Source organism: Tenrec ecaudatus, chromosome 10, assembly GCF_050624435.1.
Source record: "Tenrec ecaudatus isolate mTenEca1 chromosome 10, mTenEca1.hap1, whole genome shotgun sequence".
In the NCBI taxonomy this organism is placed as follows: domain Eukaryota; kingdom Metazoa; phylum Chordata; class Mammalia; order Afrosoricida; family Tenrecidae; genus Tenrec; species Tenrec ecaudatus.
In genome coordinates this window covers 72,870,545-72,896,477 of record NC_134539.1, presented here as the reverse complement: position 1 = coordinate 72,896,477, position 25,933 = coordinate 72,870,545, and the positions used below count along the sequence as shown (strand labels likewise).

The window sequence follows — 25,933 nt, the reverse complement described above, 5'->3', positions numbered from 1 at the left end:
AAGGAAGAAGCACACCAGCCGGTGTGATCAAGAGGTGTCAAAGGGATCAGGTATCAGGCATTAAAGACCCAGAACAAAAAAAATCATATCATTGTGAATGAGGGGGAGTGTGGAGTGGAGACCCAAAGCCCATCTGTAGGCAACTGGGCATCCCTTTTCAGAAGGGTCGTGGGGAGGAAACGAGCTAGTCAGGGTGCAGTGTAGCAACGATGCAATATACAACTTTCCTACAGTTCTTTAATGCTTCCTCCCCATCCACTATCATGACCCCAATTCTACCTTACAAATCCGGCTGGACCAGAGCATGGAAACACAGGGAATCCAGGACAGATAAGCCCTCAGGACCAATGTTGAGAGTGGCCATGCCACAGGAGGGTAGGGGGAAGGGGTGGGGGTGGGTTATGGGGGAACCGATCACAATGATCTGCTTGTGACCCCCCTCCCAGGGGGAAGGACAACAGAAGGTGGGTAAAGAGAGACATCGGTCAGGAAGACTTAAAAATAATAATAATTTATAAATTATCAAGAGTTCATGAGGGAGGGAGGACTAGGGAGGAAGAGAGGGAAAAAAGTGAGGAGCTCAAGTAGAAAGAAGATGTTTTGAAAATGATGAGGGCAACAAATATACAAATGTGCTCGACACAATGGACGGATAGATGGATTGTGATAAGAGTTGTATGAGCCCCCATTAAAATGATTTTTAAAAAGAGAGTTCTCTTTCATTTTATGAATCTTCTGATTTTATAGAATCCCTTGTTTTTGTTTCAGGGCTGTAATAGCTTCTCCTGGCTCTCTGGGGATGTTAATGACTATTTACAATTTTCTTCTCCATGCTGTCTGTTTCTCCTAGGTTGCCATTTTCCACAAATTCGGTATTTAAAAAAATTTTTGTTTATATAGTATGGTATACATCATCCATGCTAGAGGCTTTGTTTAGATGTCTAGTCCTTTTGTTGTTGTCGTTTGTTTTGCTTATGACCAAGAGGTGGGCCTGTGAGCCTGTGACTGAGGCTTGTTGACTTGAAACTTCTTGACTAGGTTGATTGGAGGTCTAGGTGGTCATTTATTTTATATATTTATATATATTCTGTTTCTATTCTTTTCTGGTTTTTTTTTTAATTAGGGGCTCATACAACTCTGTTTTTCCTTTTTATTTATTTTAAAAATCATTTTATTAGGGGCTCATACAACTCTTTTTACAATCCATACATACATCATTTGCGTCCGGCACATTCGTACATATGTTGCCATCATCTTTCTCTAAACACCTGCTTTCTACTTGGGGGCTCATACAACTCTTATCACAATCCATACATACATTAGTTGTATAAAGCACATCTGTAATTCATTGCCCTCATCATTCTCAAAACATTTGCTCTCCACCTAAGCTCCTGGCATCAGCTCCTCATTTTTCCCCTCCCTTCCTGCTCCCCCCTCCCTCATAAACCCTTGATAATTTATAAATTATTATTTTGTCATATCTGGCACTGTCAGATGTCTCCCTTCACCCACTTTTCTGTGGTATATATTTTTTATATCTTATGTATACTGTAACTGTAACAAACAGTTTGCCATTCCAACCAGGTTCAAGTTTACAATTTAATTGCATTAGTTATGTTTATCATATTGTGCTATTGTTACCACTATCAATTTCCAAAAGTTTTCCTGTGCTCTTGCAGCAAGAAGGGAAATAGGCTGTGTCTTCAGCATCTGACCTTCTCTGTGTGGAGTCACAGGTCACTGAACTGTTCTCCGTTTTACTCCTTCTAGTGGACCCTCGATAACCTCTAGTTGGATTTGGGGAGCGGCAGTCATCAGCAGTGGGATGTGGGGAGCAGGGAGCAATGGCAGCATGTTCCTTAGAAGCAAAGATTGTAAGACGTTGCTTCACGTACTTTTGACTTGCTATCAAGAGAGACCTGTCCTGGGAGAAGGCCATCATGTTTGGTAAAGCAGAGGGGTCAGCAGAAGAGAGGAAGGCCCTCAACTGAATGGATTAGTCCAGTGGCTGCAACAAAGGGTTCACACTTAGCAATGGTAATGACAGGGCAGGACTGGCTGGACAGGGTCTGTTCCGTTGTACACAGGCCTGATATGAGTCAAAACTCATCTTGCAGCACTTAACAATGGAACCAACAACAGGCAGCTTCCCACACAGCTCTGCCCGCACCCTCCTTTGTTGGGCTCCCCATGGCATCGGAGCTTCCCCCGTTACTGACAAGAATTCCGCTTTCTGCTGAGTCAGTGGTCACCTTACATCTTCTCCCCAGCTTTGTTTCTGTTGTCCATTTTCCTAACCTTCTTGTGCTTGTAAGCTTATTATTTGAACACTTTTAAAAATGTGGTGTTAGTAGGATTTTTGGAGAAAGCAAGATCAGGTGTGTATACCCATCTGAACACTGACGTCATCAAGTCTCAGCTTGAGCGTCACTTCCTCAGGGTACATAGCATTTCTTTTTTTTTTTAATAAGTCATTTTATGGGGGGGCTCTTACAGCTCATAACAATACATACATCCATTGTATCAAGCACATTTGTACATATGTTGCCACCATCATCCTTTTCTTTTCTTTTTGGTCAAGCACATTTGTACTTTATTGCCCTCATCATTCCCCAAACCTCTGCTTTCTACTTGAGCCCCACAGCATTTCTTTAATCCTAATGCCTCTCTCTCTCTCTCTTACAGTAATTACATACATTCCTATTTGTCTTCTCTGCTAAATCCATGCTTTGAAGGGCAAGACTGTCAAAAATTAAAATGGGAAAAGGACATGGCTAATTTCTGTCTTATTTGATTTAGGGATTGAAGGCCTGTAGAATCAAATGTGATTCTCAGTTTTGTGCTGCAAAGTGCACGGAAGACCTGGTCTCTCAGAAAATCCGCCCTTAATTAGTTTACATTGGTAGGATTACTTGTTTGCTGTGTTTGACTCATATGTATCACTAAGGAAATAAATATATGAACACCTTCAACTGCCCTTTGCTAATTCCACATGTAGCCATTTCTTTCAGTTAATGTCTACTAATTATAGGACACCCTATGCAATAGAATGCCAGGGTGTTTTAGAATAGGCTGCCTTGAATATTAAATATTTTTTTGCTTCTTGCCAACTGTACAGCTGTGGAAGTTAAATGTCAACTTTAGAAGGCAATGAATAAGAATGAGTTTGCTCAATGGACCAAAATAATATGCTTCATCTTATAAAAGAAAGGCTGTACTCTTCATGTAAATTTAAACTTCAGAGAACTTCTTATGTGAAAAAAGAAAACGAAGCTTTGGTTTTTAAGGAGAAATATGTCAGACAGCATTAGTTTTTAAAATCATATCCACTATGTTGTTATGGCTTCTGACCATCTGTTTCTTTTTTTTTTCATAACTCAACCTATGACCCACCTACTCAATTTTCAACCAATATGGAGATAAAACATTTTCCCTCAATAAAATGAGGAGCAAATATTTCAATATTTCACTGGACATTTTGAAAATCAGAACAATTGGAATGTTTGAGACTGCTGGATTTATCACTCCTGACTTTAACCAGAAAATAGGCCCTCAAGCTAATCTCTTCCACGTAAGCCATATACTGAGATAAATTTAAAAATAAGCAATACAGGGAGAAGTTTCCATAAGCATGGGAAGCACTCACTTGGCTATGTGAAGAAATTTGGAAGAGAGCTACATGGCCCACCCAACTGAAAGAGATCATTGTACCCAAAGCAAAAATTCTGCAACAGAGACAACATAACAAATAAAGAAAAGATGGAAGCTATTAACGATTTCATTGCTTGTGGATCCACAATCAATGCTCATGAAGGCAGCAGGCAAGAAATCTAGCCATGTGCTGCGTTGAGCTATTCTGCTGCAGAGGACTTGTCTAACATTTTTTAAAGAGCAAGGATATCACTCGAGGACTGAAGTGCACCTGATCTGAGTCATGATCTTTGCTAATGCCTCTTATACACGTGAAAGCTGGACTGCGAATAAGGAAGCCAAAGAGTTCTTGCATTTAAATGATGGTTTGGGTGAAGGATACTGGACATATCACGGACCAGCAGAAGAACAAATAAATCTGTCTTAGAAGAAGTACAGTCAGAATGCTCTTTGAAGTGCGGCTGCATTGAGACATCTCACAGACTTGGGTCATGTTATCAGGAGAGACCAGCCCCTTCCACCCTGGAGGAATACATCACGCTTGGTAAAGTATAGGGTCAACAACAAAAATCTTCAATGATGGGCTCAGGCATAATAACAATTGGGAAGATGGTACATGCCTGGGAAGGGTTTGTTCCATTGAACACACAGTTGCTGCAGTTTGGAACTGATGGAGCCTGATAACTACAACAGGGAGCATCCAGGGTAAGACTGAAAGGGATATTGCGGATTTAAATTTGAGAAGTATCATTTCTAGAATTTGAAACTACATTAAGCTCACCTAGAATTAGTTATTGGTTGGATTTTGTTGTTGTTTTGGGGTTTTTTGAGAGGGATTCACAGTCTCTCCAATGAATCTCCAGGGACTTGGCTTTGGCTACTGAGGCAAGGACAGTCCTGGTGGCACAGTGGTTAACGTGTTTGGCTACTTACAGGAAGACCGTGGTTTGAACCCAGCATCCTCTCTAAGGCAGAAAGACCTAGTGGTCTGCTTCTGTTAGGATATGCAGTCTTAGAAACTCTATGGGGGAAGTTCTACTTCATCCTGTTGGATCACTGAGTTGAAGTTGATTCAGTGGCAATGGATCTGGTTTGGTTTAGTGATGAAAAGCTGAGTGTCAAAGAGGCTCAAATGCCCCTTAGACATCAACAGTGCTCGTATAGTCTCAGGCAAGTACTGCATCTTCGTGTGATCTTGACATACATTTCTCTTATTACGTGGCAATTAGCCCATTTAAGGTATATGTGGAAAGTGGATGGGGAAATTAATTATGAGTAATTTACTAAGTAACATGCCTTCTTTGACCTCCTACATGGTTCTTAAGTAGCCTCATGTAATTTTCACCAAATTTGGAGGAATACTTTTTATGAGGCATAGAAAGCAAAGTCACTAATTATCACAAGACCTCTGGATCTTTGATTGCACACTGTGGATTATCAAGGGGATAAGAGATACCCAGAGTAGAACTGCCCCGTGGAATTTCTGAGATTCTTTACAGGGGCAGACAGCCTCATCTTTCCCCCGTGGAGTGGTTGGTGAATTTGAAACGCAGATTTTGTGGTTAGCAGCCCAAAGCTAAGCCCCTACATCCTTGGATATCTGATTCTCTAATACAAAATCATTTCATGTCTTGTCTAGGGCACCAGAAGACTATAGTGGATTGCTTCTAAAACGTAAATGTTTTCTATGTTTAATATCTGGACTGGAACGGTGACCAACTAACCATCCAGCCCACAAACAACTGAGAAACAAAATTGCATAGTAAAAAAACCAAAACAACCTGAAACAATAATGACAAAAATGAAATCAATCATGTCCAATTTTGGAAAGTAGGTGTAGTAAAAACAAAATCATTTTCTCTTAAGATCTTATTTATTTCTTGGAAACCTTTATTAAAGTAGTCATCTGTAATCATGAATTGCTCTGGGATAATAATCCACAGAAGAAACTCCTCTGCTGCCCCCTTTTGTCGTTGCATATTTGTGGCTTTGGGGATTGGGCATAGTCAATTTGAGGGTGTTTTCTGTGGAAGAAACAGGTCCATGGAACTTGGGTCAGTTCAAGGTCAGCTCAAGTGTACTGAAGGTAAGAAGTACCCAAGGTAGGCTTTACACTTTTCACAAAGTGAGTCCTAACTAGGGTTATTTTCTCATTTTCTCCTGATTTTATTACCTCCTGGTACTATTGATTCGTGTCTAGTACCCAGTGTTTATGATTAATGTGCCCTCTTCCCAGAACTCACCTCCACATTTATCTGATCCATATGGCAGAAGCAGACACATTAGTATAGTGTTCGGGATCACTGGGTACTTTTTTGAACATAGCGTGGTGTTTCTGAAAGGGCCTGGAAGGGGAATGTAGGAGACCAGGGTTCTATGTCAGGACCTGCCCGAAGCCCCCGATGTGACCTTGTGCTGGCTAATAAACCTCTCTGGGCTCCGCTTGTTTCCTTCTGGAAAATGAGAGGATTGAACCAAATGATCTGTAAAGCCTTTCCTCACTCTAAAGTGCTACCATTGCAAGAAGGGCATCTCTAGTCACATAACTGGGCAAGTGAAATGAGGCCAAGCAGCAGTTCAGGAAATTAAGTTTTCCTTGTTGGCACGGAGCACTTAGCTGTATGCGCATAGAGCCACCACTTCACGGTGGCTCTGTCAAGCTGAGGCCACCGTTTAAACTCTTTCAATTTATTCCTCTCACTGGGGCATTTAGCCTCTATAAAACCTTTGGCCCTCTTCAGAGGAAAGGGGCTGCCCCTGAGTAGTAAGAAGTTTCTCTTTCTTTTCTCAAAGTACTGTGCAAGGCTTGTGTTTCCTTTTCTCCACCGGCCCTTGTGTGGCAGCTTTTCTCTTGGGAACAGAATGATGTGTCTTATAAGTAAGTGATAAAGATTCTCAGAATGCTGAGCTTGTGGAGTGTAAGCCTGGCATTATATTTGAGCCTGGCATTTCCTATTATTCATTATAAACTAGTGTTCCTCTTCTTGACAATGAATTTTAGTTGTCATAAAACGTATTCATCATGACTTAGTCTTCCATGGGTCCCCATGGATAACTTTATGTCATATCTCGTTAAGCCACAAAGGTGGTCCTACAGAGCTAAACACCTTCCAGAATGACAGAAGTCTTTATTGATATCTAGAGTTCATTTCAAAGACTTAGAATTAGAAAACGAAATGGGAGGAGCATGCTCAGTTTATCTGAATCAGACAGAACTCAAGAAACAATTCAAGGCTCAAGTTGCAATCTTGAAAGAGCCTATGCGCAAAATCTTTGAATCAGTATCCAGAGAAGATGGAAATAATATACAGTGACTGTAACAACAAAACGAGGCAGCAGCCCACCTTTTCAGGAGGTAACATACAAGCAAGAACCAATGGTGCTGAAGGAAGTCCAAACTGCACCGAACACATTAACTTAAAACAAGGCTCCAGGAATTGATGGAATAGTCGTTGAAATGTTTCAGCAAGGTGAAGAAGCACTGGAAGCACTCACTCATTAATGCCAGGAAAGTTGGAAGCCAGCTACTCGGCCAACTGTTTGGAAGAGATCCATATTTCTTCCCATTCCAAAGAAAGGTGAACCAACAGAATGCTAAAACTATAGAACAATATTACTGATACTGCAAACAAGTAAAATTTTGCTGAAAATCAGCCCATAGTGGCTGCAGCAGCACATGGACAGGCAACTGCCAGAAATTCAGGCCAGATTCAGAAGAGAGGTCATTGGAACAAGGGTTATCATTGCTGATGTCTGGTATATGTTTGCTCAAAGCAAAGAATACCAGAAAGATGTTTCCTTGTCTTTCATTGACTATCCAAAGGCATTTGACTGCGTGGACCATAATAAATGGAAGATAACTTGAGAAGAATGGGTCCACAATACTTCATTGTGCTCATGAGGACCTTGAACATGGATCAAGAGGGAGTTTTTCAGACAGAACAAGGGACTATTGCAGAGTTTAAAATCAAGAAAGGTGTGCATCAGGGTTGTATCCTATCTCCATACTTGTTCAATGTGTATGCTGAACAAAATATCCAAGAAGCTGGGTTATATGAAGAAGAATGTGGCATCATGGTTGGAGGAAGGGTTATTAACATGAGACATGCGGATGATACAACCTTGCTTGCTGAAAGTGAGGAGGACTTGAAGCACTTGCTGATGAAGATCAAGGACTGTAGCCTTCAGCCTGGATTAGAACTCAATATAAAGAAGACCCAGATCCTCACGACTGATCCAATAGGTGACATCATGATAAATGGAGAAAAGGTTGAAGTCGTCAAGGATTTTGTCTTGCTTGGATCCATAATCAGTGCTCATGGAAGCAGAAGTCAAGAGAACAAAAGACATATTGCATTAGGTCAATCTGCTGCACAAGACCTCTTTGGAGCTTTGAAAAGTAAAGACATCACTTTGAGGACTAAGGTGCGCCTGACCCAAGCCCTGGTATTCTCCGTTGCATCGTATGCATGTGAAAGTTGGACGTTGAATAAGGGAGAATAGAAGAATCGGTGCCTGGAATGGTGGTGCTGGAGAAGAATATCGGAAGTACCCTGGGCTGCTACAAGGATGAGCCTATCTGTTGGAAGAAGGGAGGCTGGCAGGAGCACAGGCAGAGTGCTCCTCAAAGGCAAGGATGGCGAGACTTCATCTTACAGACCCTAGCTCTATTGTCAGAAGAAACTGGAAGGAGGGAAAGAGCCTGGATGAGATGGACTGACTGTGACTGCATCAATGGGCTCAGGCCGGGAACGATTGTGAGGATGACACAGGCCCAGGCAGTACTTCGTTCTGTTGTGTGGCTACAGATCGGAGCTGACTTGATGGCACATGACAACAGCAACATAGTTCATCTAACTCGGCATTTGGTGCTTGCATTGTTAAATTATGATTCTAATGTGTTAATCTTAGAGAGTTTCTTTCAAATGAATCCCCCAAATTGTTAGGCGTGAAGATATTACATTTATCCTACCTATTTGAATTCATTATTATAAAACAAATGTTTGAGTGTCTCCCATATTCTAGGAACAGTCAGGTGCTGGGAATGCAGAGACAGTAGGCATTCCCATCCCTGAAGCGGCTCACTGTCAAATACACGTGACAGAACAACAACCTGTCAATACTTGTGTATCAGTAAGAAAGAAAGACATTGACTGCAGGAATAGAAAACCTAACTAATAACAGCACATATCATTAAGGGATTTACTAGTTCACTGGCATGAACTCTAAGGCTCAGGACTCCAGAAGTGGTGTCTTTCATCCTCAGAGTCTCAAGGTGGTTGCTACGGCTCCGGGTATTCATTTGCTCCAGAAGGAAAAGTGGGCATGTGAAGTCTTCCTGTGTTCATGGGACAGACTGGGGCATGGCCAGCCTACACACAACACTCACTCATGCTTGAGCACTACAAGGGGGGAGAAGTGTTGGAGGAGGTGCTGGCCAACCGGGAAACCAGGGAATGTGAGGGCAACACATGAAGGGGCAGAATCTGGAAGGGTGGGCGTTGGCCTGGTCAAGAGAGAATGAAAGGCAACCCAGGCATGAGATAAATCCAAAGCCAGAGAGGCGTGGGACCTATGATGAGTCTAGCTAGATCATGGACTACAGATTTGCAGTGATGTGAGCTTAAGTTGGCAAGACTTTCTGAGACAAAGAAAGCTGAGCCTGAAAGCCATGTTAAGGGGCTTGCATTGCATTGTGGTTGAATATTTCCAAGCAGCAGCTAGAAATGACCTGAGACTTGCAGTCAGGATTGGTGAACTCATGTAAGGCAAGGCATGATGAGGGTCTGACCTAAGGTATGGTAACAGATGAAGACTAAGGGACAGAGCTTTGTCATGTGAAGAAGAACTGACATTTATTTGATGACTTATTAATTGTGGTAGTAAAGGAGGCTTCTGGCTTAGGCAGTTGGGGGTTTTGGACATTTCCTGGGGCATTGAAGACCAGGAGAAGAACTGTCAAATAGTAGCTACGTGCTTGGTGCAGGACAACCAGAGAGGTCATTGGCTCCATCACAGTCACTCATGAACTATCCTGATGGATTCTTTTGCCTCTAGTCTTGTCCTTACCAGCTTGAATAATTCCATTAAAATGCAAAGAGATCGCACAGGCTGGTGTGCTTCTTCCATGTGGGCTTTGTTGCTTCTGAGCTAGATGGCCACTTGTTTACCTTCAACCCTTGAAGACTCCAGGCCCTATATCTTTTGATAGCCGGGCACCATCCACTTTCTTCGCCACATTTGCTTATGCACCCATTTGTCTTCAGCGATCTTATCATGGAGGTGAGCACACGATGATATGATTTTTCTTTCTTTGATGCCCAATAACTGATCCCTTCGGCACCTTGTGATCACACAGGCTGGTGTGCTTCTTCCAGGTGGCTTTTGTTGCTTCTGAGCTATATGGCTGCTTGTTTACCTTCAAGCTTTGAAGACCCCAGATGCTATATCTTTTGATAGCCAGGCACCATCAGCTTTCTTCACCACATTTGCTTATTCACCTACGTTGTCTTCAGCGTTTGTGTGTGGAAGGTGAGCATCATAGAATGCCAATTTAATAGAAGAAAGTATTCTTGCATTTAGGGAGTACTTGAGTGGAGACCCAATGTCCTTCTGCTAATTTAATACTAAACCTATAAATATATGCACACAGATCTATTTCCCCATCCTCATACATAAACATATTTTCATATGTACATGTCTTTATCTAAACTTCTATAAATGCCCTTTGCCTCCAGCTCTTTCCTCTATTTCCCTTGGCCTTTCTCCTGTCCCACTATCATGCTCAGTCCCCACCAGGATTTCAGCAATTCCTCTTGGTTACATTACCCTTGATCATGCCCTACCAGGCCTCCCACACCTTCCTCACCACCAATTTGGATCACTTGTTGTTCCCTTGTCCTGGATTTGTTAATATCATTTCCTCCCCCCACCTCCCCCTCTACCATGTCCCCCTGGAACTGTCAGTCCTGTTGTTTTCTCCTCCAGATTGTTCATTCAGCCTATCTTATTTAGACCTGCAGAGATAATAACATGCACAAAAATAAGACAGAGTAAAACCAGTAACAATATAAAACAAAACAACAACAAACCAATGAAAAGCAAAAAACAACAAGAAAGAAAAGATTGTAGTTAGTTCAAGGATCGTTCGTTTATTAGTCTTTAGGAGTGTTTTCCAGTCCAGTCCATTGGGGCACCACACCCTAAAGTCCATTTGTAGGTCACTGGAGATCCCCTGGCAGAGAGGTCTTGGGGAGGAGATGAGCCAGTCAGGGTGTGATGTAGCGACAATGAAAAATACAACTTGCCTCTAGCTCCTAAATGCTTACCACCGCCGCCGCCGCCTCCTCCTCCTCCTCCTCCTCCTTGCTCCTCCACCACCACCACCACCACCACCACCACCACCGGCACCACCGCCACCACCACCACCATCATGATCATAATTCTCCCTTGCAAGTCTGGCTAGACCAAAGGATGTGCACTGATGCAGATAGGAACTGGAAATCAGGGAGGATGATCCTTTCAGGACCAGTGGTGTGAGTGGAGATAATGGGAGTGTAGAAGGAGGGTGGGTTAGAAAGTGGGAACCAATTATAAGGATCTACATGTGACCTCCTCCCTGGGGACAGACAACAGAAAAGTGGGTGAAGGAAGACATTGAACAGGGCAAGATATGACAAAATAATAATTTATAAATTATCAAGGGTTCATGAGAGAGGGGTGAGCTGGGAGGGAGGAGAAAAAATTAGGACCTGATGCCAGGGCCTTGGATGGAGAGCAAATATTTTGAGAATGATGAGGGCAATGAGTGTACAAATGTGCTTTATACAATTGATGTATGTATGGATTGTGATACGAGTTGAATGAGCCCCTAATAAAATGATTTAAATAAATAAAAAAATAAGGCTGCTCAGGAAAACAGCAAAGAGAACGATCCCTTTCCACTGTTTAATGAATTTCATTGCAGCACGGTTGTACCAGTAGTTTGAATAGCCACACATTCTCTGGCTGGCCCTGAACTGAGGACTGCACGTGGCATGCTTGATTTACTTCTCCTCCTTAGAGATGGAGACAGCATCTATCTCCACGTTCAGAGGAGCCTCAGAGAGGTAAAGGAACTTACCAGAGCTGCCTTTGAGAATCACGCTCAGTCTCTCTGACTGCAGAGCCTGCCGCTGGTACCAGGACATTACATTGCCTTTTGTGCTTAAATGTATACAGTGCCTCATATCCTTCAAAGTACTTTCACATGAATTATCCATTAGTCCATTCCTCCTAACAACTGGGCAGGGTCACTCGGGTAGGTATTTTCTTTACTACACCGACTGGGGAAATCAAAGCACAGAGATAGTAAAGCCCTGCAATTTGTCATTAATTCATTCATCTGTCCATCTAGCCTATAAATATTTATGGAACAGATACTAATGGGGAACGTCAAGATGCAGAGTGTTTAAATGACTGGCTCAAGGTCCCGTGGCTACTTAGTGACAAAGCAGAGACTAGAATCCTTGGGCTCCTGATCTATCTTGAATTCTTCTTGGAGAAGGGAGAGCTTTTTCTAATGTTTCCAGGACATTTAACAAGTCTTGGCTTGGATCATGTTGGGCCCTCACCACATGGTCAACGTTAGGAAAGTCTAGTCCAGCCTTGCAGCCTTGGAAAGCCACGGGGCTGGTTCAGCCTTGTCCTACAGGGTCGGAACCCACTTGATGGCAGGGAGAGAGAGTGGCTTGGATCAGGAGTAAAGGGGGATCAGGGTTGACCTTCATTTTGTCTTCCTTCCCTCCTTCTTGCTCACTAGGTTCTGAGAGGCTACTTTCTTTTAAGTTAAAATAATAATATTAATAAAGCCTGGCTTTCAGCAGCTGTGAACGAACGATTAGATTTGGTCTGTGAGGCTTCAGTAGGTAAGGAGGAGGAGAAAATAAAAGGGATATCAATTTCAGCTCAATGAAAGAACGATCCCCCCGCACCCGCCTCCCCGCAGTGATGGTAGCTATTAAAGATGAGACTGAATTTCCCTGAGTGGCCATAAGCTCCCCCCACAGCACGAAGTGGAGTAGACTCTGTGCCCCTCTGTGGCGTCCTTGTCCTGAATAATGGATGCCGCTGTTGGCGGTGATGGGATTAATTCCGGATGAGTTCCCTGCGTCTCCGAGACACTTTCTCATATTCAGTCTCGTAGGTGAGACCATGTGATTCGTTGAGTGTGTATCACATGTCCTCGCTCTGGCTTCTAGGAATCTAGGCGAGGAGATAGATAGCTGTTCCTCCTCCAGACAAAACCAGAAACAAAGAGTGGACCTGTAGAATCGGTCCAAGTCTAGATAACGGTGACTTGGGGCAGAATCTTGTCATAGACTTGGGTGTGCTGCCACTAGTCATTCTGTGGGTAAAGGTATTTTGACCTTGGTTTACCCAGCTGCGATAACAGAGTTGCTTTCCTTTCTCACCTTACAGAACCTCGTTAGTTCTATGTCTTACAAAGTGTCTTCTAACCGCAAGCATTGAACGTTAAGGAGAACTGACGTGGCAAATTGCAGGTGGGCTGAGTGAAAGGGGCCTTAGATGTCATTAGTTGCTTTCCAGTTGGACTCTTATCTACATGGTGAGTTCCTAAACAACAGAAACGCTGCCCGGTCCTGAACTGTCATCCTCATTGGGTACAGGTGAACCCTTGTGATCCATCACTTGATTTTCAGAAGTAGACTACCAGGCCTTTCTTTCTCGCCCATCTTAGTCTGGAAACTCCACTGAGACTTGCTCAGTATCATGGCAACATGTGACTCTCCACTAACAGGCTATGCCGGAGGGGTACACTGACCCAGAATTGTCCTCATGTCTTCCTCACTCAGGTTGAGAATTCTACCACGAAACCACCAATGTCCAAATATCCTTTAGGTATGGTATTATTGTGGTGAATTTATTCACCTCGGATCTTTCTCAAAAGATTTTTTTCTGTGCTTCAGAATTTATCTGAATCATGGAGATTGACTTGTGCTCATTAAACACAAGAAAAGCCAGAATTCTAAATTAATTTCTCATTAATTTATAATGAGAAATAAAAATTTCAGGCACACCAGACAGTTATGTCAGCCTTAAAAAAGCATTCTCTCTCTCTGAGAAAACCGTATGAGGAAACCAAACTGTAATCAGAGTGTGCAGCTGAGCGTCCTTGGGATCGGGGCAGGAGGCGGTGGTTTATGATTGCAACGACTAACGGCCTCAGACTCTGATTGCCTGATGGTAGCAGTCAGAACGCTTTCGGTTGCAAGATAAACACAATTAAAATGATCTTCTACAGAAAGAGTTTATTAAAAAAAAGTTAAAAGTTTATTAAAGCCTCAAGGGACTATGGGCAACTCAATGAAACAGCTGGGTTTCAGAGACAGCTGAGACCAGGACTAGAACATCTTTAATTTTCCTTTTCTGTTGTCTCTTTTCTCTACCTCCAGGCTCGGTTTCTTCAGAGGTTACCTCCCCTAGCTCCCATCACAGAGAGAGAGTTGCCTTTTCTCATTGGTTTCTAGTTAAGAGGAGGAAGCCCCAGGGAAGGCTCTGACCAGTCAAAACCCCTCGTTCCAGAACTGACCCAAACACCAAACCCTGCCCTGGAGTATCCTCTGATGGATCATGACCCCATTTAGAGCATTCAATACTAGAAATCATTAGGTGGCAGACAATCTCATCTTTTCCTAGCAGAGCTGATGGGTTTGAACCACCGACTCTGTGATTAGCAGTCCAGTGCCTGACACAGAGCACCATCAGCACCCCTTGCTCCCAGAACCAGAGAGGTAGATCTATCCATGATCCAGAACACCTCTTCCCTAAGACCATGTTGGAACCCATGTTCCCGCTGTGGTTTGACCTCCTGCTCTCCTGAGTCACGCAAGGCCATGTCTATCCCTGTGGACTTGTTTGTACTTTATACTTAGTGTTCTGCTACAGCTTTAGACGGATGTCTACAAGCAGGATCCATGCTGACCATGTATAGTTGTGTTCTTCAAAGACCATTCCATCTGAAATGTGATGAGTATGTAAAATACACCCTCTGTATCATTTAAAGATCGTTACCCTGTTTCTCAGGTTAAAAAAGAGAGGGATTACACAGGGAATCCAGGACAGATGACTCTAAGACCAGTAGTGAGAGTGGCAATGCCTGGAGGGTGGAGAGAATGTGGGGTAGAAAGGGGGAACTGATTACAAGAATCTACATATAGTCTCCTCCCTGGGGGATGGACAGCAGAGAAGAAGGCAGAGGGGGAGACGTTGGACAGTGTAACATATGACAAAATAATAAAAATTTATGAATAATGAAGGGTTCATGAGGTAGGGGGGAGTGGGGAGGGAGGGGGAAAATGAGCAGCAGATATTAAGGGCTCAAGCAGAAGGCAAATGTTTTGAGAATGATGATGGCAACGGCTTAAGTGGAGAGTAAATGTTTTGAGAATGATGAGGGCAATGAATGTACATATATGCTTTACACAATTGATGTATGTATGGATTGTGATAAGAGTTGTATGAACCCCTAATGAAATGATTTAAAAAAATACCAATGCTAATTTGTAAGGTCTGCCTTCCTAAACCATAACCAGAGTTTGACTGAGGTTCTCCATAGGCATGTCATTTGTGTCAGAAGTTTAGGTTAAAAAAAAAGGCAATTTCTTTGTCTTTGGACTCATAACTATGTTTTAAAATTATGAATGTTTTCATTCTATAAAATATTCTTATAAAGTCCACATATTCGGTACTCAGTAATGTACTCAGCAATTCAGTCCACGTTAGTATTTTTATCCTATTTGCTGCATATATTTTTAAAGGAAAATGGTACCTCCGAGAGAATAGAGGAATTCCCCAAGGTGTGCCATAAGGCTGCTCTTTGCTAAGTGGTCCATCTATGTCCCTCTCTGTGTGTGGTTGGCTGCTGACTCGCAGCAGCTCCACGTACTCCACATAGGACAGAACCAAACACTGCCCGGTCTCGCGCCATCCTCCCAATTGTTACGTTTGAGCTAGCTGTGGCAGTCCCTGTGTCTGTCCCTGCTGTCAAGGGTCTTTCTGTGCTGCCCCGCCACTTTGCCTACCATGACGTTCTTTTCCAGGGACTGGTCTCTCTCATAATAAATAAGTCCAAGCCTGCATGGGAAACCCCTATTTGGAAGTTGGTATAATTTTAACTCGAGTTGCTATACTTTAACTGCAAACAAATATAATATTGTCTTCATTACTATGACAAAGCTGGATTTCTGGTACAGCGAATTTAACCAACTTGCTCTCTTTCAGAGTTGCCCTGACTCTTCTTGGTCCTTTGTAGAATTCTATGAATGTTAGGGTGGGATATGGCTGGAGCTGTCTCTTCTCACAGAAGAGACACACAGAAGGGATGAGTCAGCCAGGGGGCAGCAAGATAGCACCAGCAAACACACCCCATTCTTCTAATACTTGACTGTTTCCTCTTTCCCACCCTCCACTACCAAAACCTCAGTTCTACCTTACAAATCCTGCCAGACCGGAGTACACATATTGTACAGACAAGAGCTCTCAACACATGGAATTCTGAAGATGGGGCATGGGAGTGGGGAGGGAGAGAAAGGAGAAACCGATCACAATTATGGATCTAATACACACACACACATTGAGGGGGGTGAATAACAAACGTGGTTGAAAGGAGACAGCGAACAGTGTAAGAAATGAAAATAACAATACTATAAAATTGATCAAGGATTCACGAGGGTTGGAGAGTGAGGGAGGAAGGGAAGAGGAGCTGATACCAAGGGCTCAAGTAGAAAGAAAATGTTTCGAAAATGATGATGGCAACATATGTACACATGTGCTCCATACAAGCAATTTATGGATTGTGACAAGAGCTGTAAGAGCCCCCAATAAAATGATTTTTAAAAAAAAGACGAGGCGTCTCTTCCCATAAAGATGTTTAACCTCAGACACCCAGTCCAGGGCCACTGTGAGTCGGCATCAGTGGTCTATGAAGATTAAGATCAGTTGACCAAGCTCTGTGAAGTAGATGCCTTGTTGCTTACTGCACTGGCGGTACTTTCAATTTGTTGGATGGAATAATTGCCCTCATAAATTGCCATCATTATTCCATCAATAAATAAAGGAGTTCTTTTATGTCCTTCAATAAAATTTTATAACTTTCTCCATAAATGTCTTGTATATCTTCTGTTAGAAATAGCCCAATTGGGGTTTCAGAGTTTTTGATGAAATGATGAATGGACTTTTTCAACTTTAGCTATATATTTTTTATTTCTTGTTGCTGGTGTTTGGGTGTGCTGCAAATTTTTTGTTTCTTATTATTTTATTGCATGTATTTTTCCACATAATTAAAAATTCCTTATAAATACAATTTTTTGGAGCTGCAAAAAATGCTACCAAATTTTGGTATATTGATCTTGCATCCAATAACCTTGCAGAAATTAATTAATTAATTCTTTTTAATTGGTGGCTTGTCTTGAACATTTTAATGTGGAAAATCATTTGTAGACAGTGAAAACTTTTTATCTTTCATTTTAATTATTAGACTTAGGATTCTTTTATCCTTGTGTTACTGCTTTTTTTCTAGATCTCTAGTATATCATTGAATAGACAGAAATAGTGGTGCAAGGCTTCACTCTGTATTTGAGAGCGTTTATGGGGAGGATTCCCCCTGCTCCCTCCCCCCCCCCCCATGTTGACTGTTTTCTGCTTCCAATGATGTTGCTTTTGTTCTGCTCCTTTTAAATCCTGGGGTTGCTAGTCCAGCGGCAATCAGGTAATTCTACCCAGGGAGAATGAGAAAACCAGACAGCTCAAGAGTGCCCTCTTATGTCGGAATAGTGAAGTTTACTTAATTAACGACCCATGTTTTTTTTTTTTTTAGAAGCAGTTGCCTACGGATATTTTATTATCGAATAACCCCAGGAGCCTTAATTTCTGGTGCTTAATTTCTTTATTTCTCTTTACCGTCCTAATTCCCCCACTTCCCCAGGAACTGGGGCTTCCCAAGACAGGACCAGCTCACTTTCCAAGACTCTTTCTTGGAAAACCAGTGTTCAAATCCCCTAGCTCCCAGACTTGTTCTTAGTATTTCACATCAGGGGAGGCTGTTCTCTTTCTGGGGATGATGTTCTCTCTAGTCTTCCCTCTGGAGGGACTGCTCACCTTTGCTCTTTCATGTAACCCCGGTCCCATTCTCTTCCAACATGGGCTCTGGGTCTGAGACTGCAGGCATTCCCCCCACCTGCGTGCCAGTGGGGTTTGTGATATTCTCCATCCCTTACGATGCTCGGTATCAGTGACTGTGTGTGTGATCTGTATGGTGTTTAGAGGTTGTACATGGAGCTCTGGATTTGAGTCAGCAGGGGGTCTAGGGAGGTGTTACAATCCTCCTCTGTAACACCCCACATTTGCCATTTTTATTGGTGTGATTCTGTGATGTTTTTGGTCTTATATATTATATAGGTTAGGCCCCCTTCTCCCTGAATTGTGTTGAATCTATAAATCCTGTTGGCAAGACCTGACAACCTAACAAGAGTTTCTCTTTTCTTATGGTTTTCTGAAGTTTGAATACCATGTGTCTAGCTATAGATTTTTTTTTTTACAGAGCAGTTCTACTTTTTTTTCCTGATTCTTTCTTTTTTTACATTTTATTAGGGACTCATACAACTCTTATCACAATCCATACATATACATACTTCAATTGTATAAAGCACACCCATACATTCCCTGCCCCAATCATTCTCAAAGCATTTGCTCTCCACTTAAGCCCCTTGCATCAGGTCCTTTTTTTTTCCCCTCCCTCCCCTTTCCCCCCTCCCTCATGTGCCCTTGATAATTTATACATCGTTATTTTTTCATATCTTGCCCTATCCGGAGTCTCCCTTCCCCCCTTCTTTGCTGTCCCTCTCCCAGGGAGGAGGTCACATGTGGATCCTTGTAATCAGTTCCCCCTTTCCAACCCACTCACCCTCCACTCTCCCAGCATCGTCCCTCACACCCTTGGTCCTGAAGGTATCATCCACCCTGGATTCCCTGTACCTCCAACCCTCATATGCACCAGTGTACAGCCTCTGTCCTATCCAGCCCTGCAAGGTAGAATTCGGATCATGGTAGTTGGGGGGAGGAAGCATCCAGGATCTGGGGGAAAGCTGTGTTCTTCATCGGTACTACCTCGCTATAGATTTTTTAAAGTATGTTTCCTGCTTTGTTTTCTTTGCTTTTCTGGATCTATGATTATCTATCACTAATGATGTAAAATTTTCACCCATTATAGCTTCAACTATTTCTTCTGTTCTTTCCCGCCCCCCCCCCCCCCCCGTCTTCCTTTTTTCCTGCAGTGCCTCAGGATTTCCGTTTTAAAATTTGGTTATGTTTGTTGACTTTTTCTGGGGGGAATATATCTCCCCCAGCATTTTCGTGTGTTTGATAAAGGTGGACGTGGGTGGGAGGGACTATGTAACCTTTGCCCACCTAGTGATCCTCCACTAAACTCTTCCTCTGTGATGGAGCAGACAACCTGGAATAAACAGATTCAAAGTAGTCTTGAGAGGTGAAAAGTGCATGACAAAAAGGCCCCTAGAAATCTGAAAGGCAGAACAATTGATCCCACGCTGTGTGGACTTGGTAACCACAGGTGTGTTTCCGACTGGAGATCTTACAGGTGGTGCTGGATTGAAAGTCATTATGGAAGGTGCGCCTTGCTGGGGGTGGGGAACTCTATCAACAGGGTCTAGGTGTGCTACGGGGTTTCAGATTTGGCCTGTTTTTACATTTACAAGCACCAGTCCATCCGCCAGTGTGTTTATTTACACTAAACGCTGAAAATAACATTTATTTTGAAGTCCTTCTTTTCTCAAACATTGACTTCTCTATTTTAGGGATTTCTTGACAACTTACTCTCAAGAATATGTTCCACCGTACCCCTATCAACCATGTGTGAGTAGCCGAGGCTGAAAAGCCACAATCTAATTATTGTTTATCTACTTCCTTACCTCTCATGTCAGCTGTCAAGCTTGGACTTCTGATGGGTTGTATTTATTTAGAAATAGTAACTGGGGCAATCAATAAGCATGTTTTATGGTTTTGATTTATTTTGGGAAGTGTATAGAGTTCAAGGAGACATTGTTTCAGTGTCCAAAAGGGATTGGCCACTTCCTTTTCTCATTTTGTTGTCTTGCTCTCCAATCTGAATTTGAGGAGCTCAGCTGCCTCTTTGGTTGAACCGACTAGTCTGCTGATGAAAAACCAGGGTTTTCAGCTCATCTCTTAGGGAGAGAGTTGAGGCCGTCTGGGAAACTTTATAGTGGAAACTCTAAGAAATACTGGTCGTTCTACTCTATGTAATTTCCATGAGTTGCAATCAACTCAATGGCAGTGAGTTTTTGTTGATGTTGTTGTTGTTGACACTGTAGGTTAAGTGTTGGACTACTAACCTCAAAGTCAGTGGTTCAAACTCACCAGCTACTCCAAAAGAGAAAGTAGAGGCTGTTTGTGCCTACAGATTTATAGTCTCAGAAATGCTGAGGCAACACTCCACGCTGCCCAATGGGATTCCCATGAGTCAGAATCAGCTCAGTGGCTGTGGATTTGTTGTTTGCTTCCCTCCTCAACCCTCCGACCCCGGTGAATTTAATTCACCTGGAGTAAGAATCTTCTCTCCCCACCACCCCGCATTACACATAAAAGCAAGTGACTTCATTTAGCTTGGAGAAAGGCATGTGTTGATTTTGAAATGTCCGCTTTATAATGAGCATATTTGTACTTCAAAAACAGGCACCCAGCAAGGCTGGTTCTGAAAGTCTTATTCTGAAAGTTTCAGTCAGTAGTATATGCATGTGATCTGTAGATAGGAGATTTTAACTACAGAGTAGGAAAAAAGAGGCATTTTTATATTCAGATGATCTCCTTAGGGAAATCAAGAGCTGAAAGTAATTGGAATTAATAACACCATCAGTGAAGTGATCATACAATAGAAAAAATATATATACCAGAGATAATGGCCAATAATAGTCTTTCTTCCTATCAGCATTAATCCATTTATTAGCTATAAAAGGAAAAAGAAACACATTGCAAGAGTAATACAAATGTAAAATACTTGTCTGGGGGAAATTTTACTAAGGTCAATGGAAGAAGACAACGCAGTTTCCCTCCCAAGACAGTAACACACTGTGCTTGCTCAGGCCATCCTCATTACCCTGCCCCTTGAATCTGGCTGTCATGATTGGCATTTAAGAAGGCCAGTACTGTCCCTCAGAGCTCTGACTCAGCAGGTAAGAAATCCAGCTATTCTGGTGGAGGGGAGGACCTGGGAATGGACACTGAGGAGTTTGCCTTGTGACTGCAGAAGCCAGACGACATCCTGGACAGCTGCCGTCCACCTGCAACCAAAAAATAGACCCAGAATTGTGGTTAGAAGTCACCACACGATTTGGTTTTGTACCAGAAATATGAAGGGGCATCACAAAGTTTGTGGGAAAATGGCATAAAAAGATGGCGGGGTGTTTCCATGGACATTTTGAAGCCCCCTTGTATAGGTACCAAAATATAGAAGAGATAAAAATCTCTGCTAAAAAAGAATGCCATCTCAGGGGGATTGAAAACCAACTTTATTGTAAAATTCAATTTATGATATGAAAATCATTGCAATCACATTGTAATAAATTCATAAACAATGTGTTTTCTATCCTAGACCCTAAGGATTATTGGCAAGGATTAGCAGATGAGAAAAATCAAAAAGCTTTTTCAAAATAAAGTACAACACTTATGGCATAGCTTTTTAAAATATGTTTTTCCCCCTACCCTTATTTGGTGAGAATACACTTAACACAGAAAGAACTCATACAAGAAAAATGCTATTGACCCAATAGAGAAATGAGCAAAGGCCATGTAGGGACAATTTACATCGCAGGAAATATAATTAGTAATGCATAAATATAGAGAAGATGTTCAACTTGCAAATAATGAAGAGTGTGAGTTAAAGCAATAAGGCCTTTTAGGCTAATATGAAGACATTTGGTTGTTATTATTAGGTGACATCATAAGGAGCTGTGAGGGTGTAGTGGGTGAGGTGTTGAACTTGCAAACTGTGAAGTCAGTGGTTTGAAACTACTCGCCACTCCATGGGAGAAAGATGAGATTCTCTACTCTGTGAAGAAGAGCTACAGTCCCGAGCCCCAGTGAGCGGGAATTGACCTGCTGGCAGTGAGGTTTTTTGCATCCACTCACTGGTCCCCACATGATGGAGTATAATTGTCCCACAGGATTTCCTAGTGTGTCATTTTTTTACAGGAACTATTGACCAAGCATTTCTCTCGTGACGCTGCTAGTGGGTGCACGTCCTCTGGTCATCAAGGTTCCTTATGAAGTTACTTAAAACCGTGTCCTTACTCTTTGACCCAATAACCCTCTTTCTAGGAAATATCCAGAAAGAAAATGAATTCAACGTTGGAATAAACGTTGTATGTGAACATACTCATCACAGAGTTGTTTATCAATGGCAAAACTTGAAAAATATCTAAATATTTCATATGAGGAGAAATGTCAAGTAAATAGGCTATAATCATATGGTGAGACAATCTTCAGCCTTTGAAATATCCATAGATAGCCTTTAGTGCTTTGGTAAATATTCGTGTAAGTTTAAGAAGAACCTCAAGCTATAAATCTGCACAGCTTAGCTACATGATGTAAATATATACAGACAATGTAAGCATGAAAGGATCTGTCAAATGCTGGTGAATTTATCACTTAATGGTAGGCTTCTAGGTGAAGTGCTCCATCTTTACATTCTTTAGGATTTGGCAGGGCAGCAAGCAGGATTGTTGCCACCAGCAAACCTACGGGAAAATCCACGGATTCTTTGAAAATGCATTTTAGCGCCGCCATTTCCTTATCTAGGTGGATTTGGGCTCTCTTTCCAAACAGAAAGAAGTTGCAGAAATTATAATTAAAAAGACAAAATTCAGAGGAGTAATCCCCCCATAGGCATACATGTTTTAAAAGAAAGTAATGTGGAATGTGTTCTCAGGATGCACGAATCTTGAGCTACTGTGGAGGGTACTTGGGCTTTTATGGCACCTTAGAAGTCCTCAGCCCCCTTTCTAATGCGGCTCATGTCGCTTGTTGCTACATTAAGCGTGCGACACACCATGGCAGTCGTTGGGGTTTGTTTGCAGAGTTTTGCTCGCTCACTTCCAAATCCCATGCCAAAGTAATTGATTTTGAAGAGCGTGTTCAGCTCTGCTTCTAGAACTCCCATTCAGTCACTGTTCGCATTGCATTGCGATGGGATGCAAAAATGTTTTGAGTTATTATAGCAGTGGTGTGTAATGACTAGCAGAATAATAAACTAAGTCTGGCAGAGCAGTACCGGTCACAGAAATCAGTGTAGGGTGCCTGAAATGCTGACAGTTTCACAGATAGGCGGGTGCTTCAAAAAAACAAAATCCATGGAAAATTTCCCTTGTCTTTTAGTTTTATTTTTCCATGAACTTTTAGAGTTCCCTTGTATGTTTTTTACTTCCTGTAGACTTCACCTTGTGACCTTAGCATAAACACCGCTCACCATTCATTCACCCAGCACGCATCTATTTCAGTTATACCTACGTCTCCCTGTGGACAACCTCATTATTGTCTGGTTGGCGGGAACAAATGGTGAGGCGTGAGGTGAGGGCAGCACTGGCCGTGTCGGGATGTAGGCTAATTGGTGTCACTTGGCCACGCATCTCCGCAGCTTGTCGGTTAGGAAACAATGAAATTTGGCAGTAGTCAGTCTCTATTTTGGGATATGATGTGGTCATATAGTTTTCTCTTGGCGCTGATTCTCCTAATGACGCCGCCTCAAAATGAAAGAGTGGGGGGTTTCAAAACTTCAAAAATGGAATTGAAAGATCATTTCCCCAGGGACTTTTTAGAAGGCTTCTTCATACAATTCTTGATAAGATTTAAAAGTGTTTGGAGCCACATTATTTCAGATTCTGTGCACAAGTTGAGACTTAATGTTTACACCATGGTCTTCCACATTTGCTTATTTGAAATCTGTGCATAGTGGGAGATCATCCCAGGAAGTCTAAAGGGAGTGGAGGTGCTTACACCACAGATCTAGCCACATTGGTAAGAAAAGATCAAGTATCAGGAAGTTATCAAGTCATTTCTAAGGAGAGAAATGGAAGAAAATCGTGAGCTATTTTTTTCTTTCTTTCAGAAATCCACCTCGTAAGCTGAGGTGAACCACAATAAAATTATGGTCCATTCCAATTTCAATGAAAGACACTCCATTTTTAAAGCTTTGGTATCATTCTCCAAATGTTGCAGAGACGGTAGGTTAAGGGTTGAATGCAGGCTAGTGGCCGAGTCTTTAGGATTTGAGGATGGGAGTTGAGGATGATGGTGGGCATTTGATTGAACAGACTCAGTGTGTTCTGACAGGGCCCACAGTGATAAAGAAGTCGAAGAACCAAGGGGATAAAAATGGTGATAAAAAGAGAAAAACAAATATGACAGCAGTGAGGGAATGAGGAAACGAAAAGATTAGTAGCTTAGTCATCAGAGGGATATATTGGAGCGTGTCATTTCCAAGAGCGAGAGAGCCATTCTGGAGAAGGAGAGGTCTAGCATGTGGCCGCCGGAGTGAGTGGAATGGAATCATAGGCATTGACGAGAGCAAGTGCAGCAATGGCAAATCCAGGGGTTGGCCAGATCCTTAATAAGGGTTTTGGAAAATAAACCAGAAAAATAGTAGGCAGAGGCATGGGGCCAAAGACTGTGTGTCAACTGACCAGCCACACAGTGAAGTTAGGCGAGGACCTGGGACGCAGATGGCTCCTGCCTGCCACGAAGCCACCACTTGGGTGAATTTCACTGGTCAGAACCAAGAGTTCAGTACCATTTGTTTCTCTAAATGCAGCTGCCCATTGATATCTCTTTCGAGGCACTGGAATATCTGTAACCCCCAAAGTGTTGCATGTCCTTCATTCCGGGTTAGACGGTTGGGGGCATTTATAATAGAGCCGTCTGTTTTAAAGGTGGCATGCATTATAAATGGACTGTAAGAAGTTCATGTTATTTGTTTTTTCCCCTGGACCCATTTTTAAGTCGTTATAGTTTCTATTACCTTCTGCTTTAATGTGGATCGAAATTTCTCTGTTTTATTTTGTTGTCATTGTTAGGGATTTCTGAATGATAGTCTTCATAAAAAATCCAGAGTAAGCAAATCTGCAGAAACTAGATCCATACTTCTTTAAATTGATGTCAGGGGAGGTTAGGGGATGGTCGTGGGGCGCTAATAATAATGAGTACAAGATTGAAAAAAATGTTCTAAAATTGATTATGGTGATGATTGCACAATTCTTTTAATGTATTTAAACCCTTAAATGGTGAGGTTGAATTATATGTCAATATTATTGTTTTCTTTGTCAATGTTGAAAAAGATTTTAAATAAAAATTTAAAAAGTCCATGTCATATTTCATATAGGTAAGAACTGTTTAACACATAGTCACACAATGGCAGGATTATTTTGTCCTGCCATTTAATAAAAACTACCGAGCTTGTTGCTGTTCAGGGCACATGACTCATGGCAACCCCGGTGCCACAGAGTGGAACTGAAATTTCTAGGGTTTTCTCGACTATAATCTTTGGGGAAACAGAGCACCAGGACTTTCTTCCATGGTAACTTTTAGTTAGCAGCTGAGCACAAACTGAGCCCCATTCTGAAACCTGGTATAGTCATTGTTACCAGTTGCCATAAAAAGGAAGTAAAACTCACTGCCATCAAGTTGGTTTTGCCTTGTAAAGACCTTCTATAGGACTTCGGAGACTGTAAATCTTTCAGGGAGTCAATCCTCATCTTTCTGTTAGAAAGCAGCTAGTGAGTTTGAACCACCAACCTTGTGCTTAGCTGTCCAATGCTCACCTGACAACCAGACCCCAAACCAAACTCACTGCTATCAAGTTGATGTAGACACAGCTGTTCTATCGGGAAGGGTAGGACTACCCACAGTTTCCAAGACTGAAACTCTCTACAAGAGTAGAAAGCCCTGTCCTCCTACGGAGAGGCTGGCGGTTTTCAACTGCAGACCTTGCAGGTCACAGCCCAACTTGTAACAATTATGCCCCCAGAACCATAGCAGTTGTTAAATGCTTTCAAGGAAATTAGCAGTGACCTTGAGTCTCCAAGGTCACTGATGGAGCAGCTTGAGCAGCCTCAGTCCCTCTCCTGAAACTCCTGGATCCCAGGGCCACATTATGACATTTGAGGGTCGCTAAGCACTTTGGGGATGTGTCCCGGTGGTG

The 25,933-nt window shown here is 42.3% G+C and overlaps 1 protein-coding gene across 1 annotated transcript in view; it reads left to right on the top strand.

The window, feature by feature from the left end:
• Positions 1-25,933, top strand: part of CFAP95 (cilia and flagella associated protein 95) — a 107,669-nt gene that overhangs the window by 62,639 nt on the left and 19,097 nt on the right. Inside the window, exon 5 of the mRNA XM_075559550.1 lies at positions 19,524-19,581. Coding sequence (XP_075415665.1) covers positions 19,524-19,581 — 58 coding nt within the window. The remainder of the gene's footprint in view (positions 1-19,523; positions 19,582-25,933) is intronic.